The sequence below is a fragment of the Acanthisitta chloris genome, unplaced genomic scaffold (genome assembly GCF_000695815.1).
Source record: "Acanthisitta chloris isolate BGI_N310 unplaced genomic scaffold, ASM69581v1 Scaffold40763, whole genome shotgun sequence".
Lineage (NCBI taxonomy): Eukaryota > Metazoa > Chordata > Aves > Passeriformes > Acanthisittidae > Acanthisitta > Acanthisitta chloris.
The window spans coordinates 1-3,343 of record NW_008666122.1 but is presented as its reverse complement, the minus strand read 5'-3'; the positions used below and the strand labels follow the sequence as shown (position 1 = coordinate 3,343).

General features: G+C 54.1%; 1 protein-coding gene across 1 annotated transcript; it reads left to right on the top strand.

The window, feature by feature from the left end:
* Positions 1-625: 625 nt before the first annotated feature.
* On the top strand, positions 626-3,138 carry LOC103799639 (dual specificity mitogen-activated protein kinase kinase 2; the record flags this gene model as incomplete). The annotated part of the gene is made up of 3 exons (XM_009071977.1): positions 626-836; positions 2,404-2,550; positions 3,061-3,138. Coding segments are annotated over 3 exons (436 nt in total), but the record flags the coding sequence as incomplete, so codon positions are not given.
* Positions 3,139-3,343: the final 205 nt, after the last annotated feature.

Below are 3,343 nucleotides of genomic sequence, written 5' to 3'. Positions count from 1 at the left end.
GTGGGGTGAGAGGTGGTGGAGAGGGGGGCAGAGCCTCCTATGGGGGTGCTGGGTGGAAGGGATGGGGTGAGACCCTCCTGGTGTGGGTGAGGGGGACAAGGGGGTGGGCAGCAAATGGGAGAGAGCAGCTGAAGCTTGTGTAGAGCCATAGGAGCTCAGCAGCAGGTGCTGGGGGAGCACAGACACCCCTTTGTGCTCAGGAGGGGGTTTGGGGGCCGTGGGGAGGAGTGTAATGGAGCAGAGGACACCATGGTCAGCCCTTCTCATGTTTCTCAGCGAAACCCAAGCTTGGCTTCCCTGCACAGGGAGCAGTTGCTGGTGCTGCTGTTCCCTCTGGGCTGAGCTGTGCTGCCTCTTTAAGGATTGAAGGATTTTCCTTACTCCTTGGCTTTCCCAGAGCAGCTGACTGCACAAAGCTCCTCTCCAGAGGAGAGGTGTGTGTCGGGCAGGGACTGCACTGTGGGGCCATGGGTGACCCTGGCAGCACTGGGGCTGAGCTCTGCCTCTTCCCAGAGCTTTGCTGCACTGTCAGGGGTTGGTTAGCAGTCACTTCCCTAATAAACAGCTCCTCCTTTCCCTGCCATTCCTTCCTGACCATCCTCCCATCTCCTCCTCCCCTCTCCAGGGCGAACCTGGTGGACCTGCAGAAGAAGTTGGAGGAGTTGGAGCTGGATGAGCAGCAGAAGAAGCGCCTGGAAGCTTTCCTCACCCAGAAAGCCAAAGTGGGAGAGCTCAAGGATGATGACTTTGAGAGGATCTCTGAGCTGGGGGCTGGCAATGGTGGGGTGGTCACCAAAGTGCAGCACAAACCCTCAGGGCTCATTATGGCACGGAAGGTAACGAGGGGGAGGGAGGAATGAGCTGTGGTGGTGTGTTGGAGAGGGACTGGGACTCTCCCCTGGCTGTGGGAGAGGTGGTTTGAGTTGGATTTCCTCTGCAGGGTCAGGAGCACAGTCCTGGCTGTCCCCACATAGGTCCTACATGGAGCCTGTCTCCAGGTCCTCCTTTGGGAGAGGCCACAGTCTCCAAGAGATCCCTGGGCTTTGGAGACCCAGATGTCAAAACATGAGTCTATTTTTCTCCCAGTGAAGCTGGTTTTAATGGATAAACTGGCTGGAAGCAGATCCTTTGAGGCTCTTAGGAGGGTTGGAAGTGGCAGGGGGAGGAATGGGTTTGGCATACACATTCCTCATTCCTCACCACCCACTTAACAGATCCCCAAGGTCATTCCAAGCAGTGGCAGTGGTTTCTCTCAGGTGTGGGTTCTTGGGTGATATTTTCTACTGTAGCAGAAGATTAGGAGATGCTTCATGTGCCTCTTAGCAGAGTCAGTGATCAGTGCAACCACTCCTGTGCAGGATGGCTTCATCCAAAGGCTCTGCTCTCTCCTGCTGTTGGTATCATGGAATCCTAGGCTGGTTTGGGCTGGAAGAACCTTAAAGTTGATCCAGTCCCACTCCTGCCATGGGCAGGGACACCTCCCAGCAGAGCAGTTTGCTTCTCTCCACACAGCTGTGCTAACTGACTCCAAGTGGAGCCCCAAAGCAGCTTCTCAGCCACGTGCAGAATCTTCATGGGGTTTTGCATTTGCTGTGGTTTCCATGATCTCGGAGCACCTTCTTACAACACCTCCAGAGCTTGTGAAAATGCTGCTGTCTGCTGAGTCAGAGCTGCAGCAAACAAACTTCTGACTCGTCTTTCCGCTCGTGCCCTGTGCAATCCCAGTGTGTCCCGTGGCTGCTGCTCCTTCCGGGACTGACAACCTGCACAGGACTCTCCCTCTGCCTACAACCTGGAATGGTTTGGGTGGGAAGGACCTTGAAGCTCATCCAGTCCCACCCCCTGCCTTGGGCAGGGACACCTTCCACTAGCCCAGGTTGCTCCAAGCCCCAGCCAACCTGGCCTGGAACACTCCCAGGGATGGAGCAGCCACAGCTGCTCTGGGAAATCCATTCCAGTGCCTCAGCACCCTCACAGGGAGGAATTCTTTCCCAATATCCCATCTAGCCCTGCCATCCTTCAGCTTTAAGCCACTCCCCCCTTGTCCTATCCCTCTAGGCCCTTGTCCTAAGTCTCTCCAGCTCTCTTGGAGCCCCTTTTAGGCACTGGAAGAGGCTCCAAAGTCTCCCTGGGGCTTCTCTTCTTCCACCTGGCCTGGAACACTCCCAGGGATGGAGCAGCCACAGCTGCTCTGAGAGTGCTGAGACACTGGCCCAGGTTGCCCAGGGAAGTAGTGGCTGCCCTAACCCTGTGACAGCACTGTTCATTCCAGGTTGGATAAAGCCTTGAGCAACCTGCTCTGGTGGGAGGTGTCTCTGCCCAGGGCAGGGGGTTGGGGCTGGATCATCTCTAAGCTCCATCCCAACCTCTTAACTATGATCCTCTGCTTCTCTTTCTTAACAGCTGATTCACCTAGAAATCAAACCAGCCATCAGGAACCAGATCATCAGGGAGCTGCAGGTGCTGCACGAATGCAATTCCCCTTACATCGTGGGCTTTTATGGAGCCTTCTACAGCGATGGAGAGATTTCCATCTGCATGGAGCACATGGTGAGTGCCCCAGCCTCCTCTATAGACCTTCCCCAAGTGCAGGGGACAGGGGTTGGGGCCCTGGCAGGAACCACATGCTCCTGCTCAGGCCTCAAAGTGAGGGAGACAGTGACTTGTGGAAAGCGGAAACAGAGGTTTGGGGCTTGGCCAAGCGGAAACGTTGTCAACCCACTGCTCTCCAGAGCCTGCTGAGAAGCTCTCTGAGTGTTTGCTCTTGTTTCTGCTAGAGAGTGAGCTTCTTTCTCCTCCAAACCAGCATCATCTCTGCATTCCCATTGATGGGAGGAAGCGAAGAACCAACAGCAAGAAGCAGAAGTGGTTGAAAACAGCATTAAATTAGTTGTTGGTGATAAACTTGAGCTCAAATCATCAAATCTCTCTTTTTTTTTTTTTGGAGTGAGCTCAACGTGCAATGGACTTATACACCACTTGCTCCCTTGTACAGGCAGTTAATGTGTGTTTTTCTGCTGGGAATTGCTGTGTTGGTCATTGCCATGTTGTTTCTTTCAGGATGGTGGTTCCTTGGATCAAGTATTGAAAGAAGCCAAAAGAATTCCTGAGGAGATCTTGGGAAAAGTCAGTATAGCGGTGAGTTGTGGGGGCTCTGCAGGCAAATCCAGGCAGGATTTGCTGGGCATGGATTGGGAATAATCCCTATGTTGCCTTGGGAAGCTTTGTTTGATTCCCCATATGCACTTTCCAATCCTGACCTGGGTCAGTGGTGGGAGCCAGAGGGGAGAGAGAAACATTCCCAACCCCTTTCTTGCCCCCCAGCCCCAATCCTTTTTTTTTT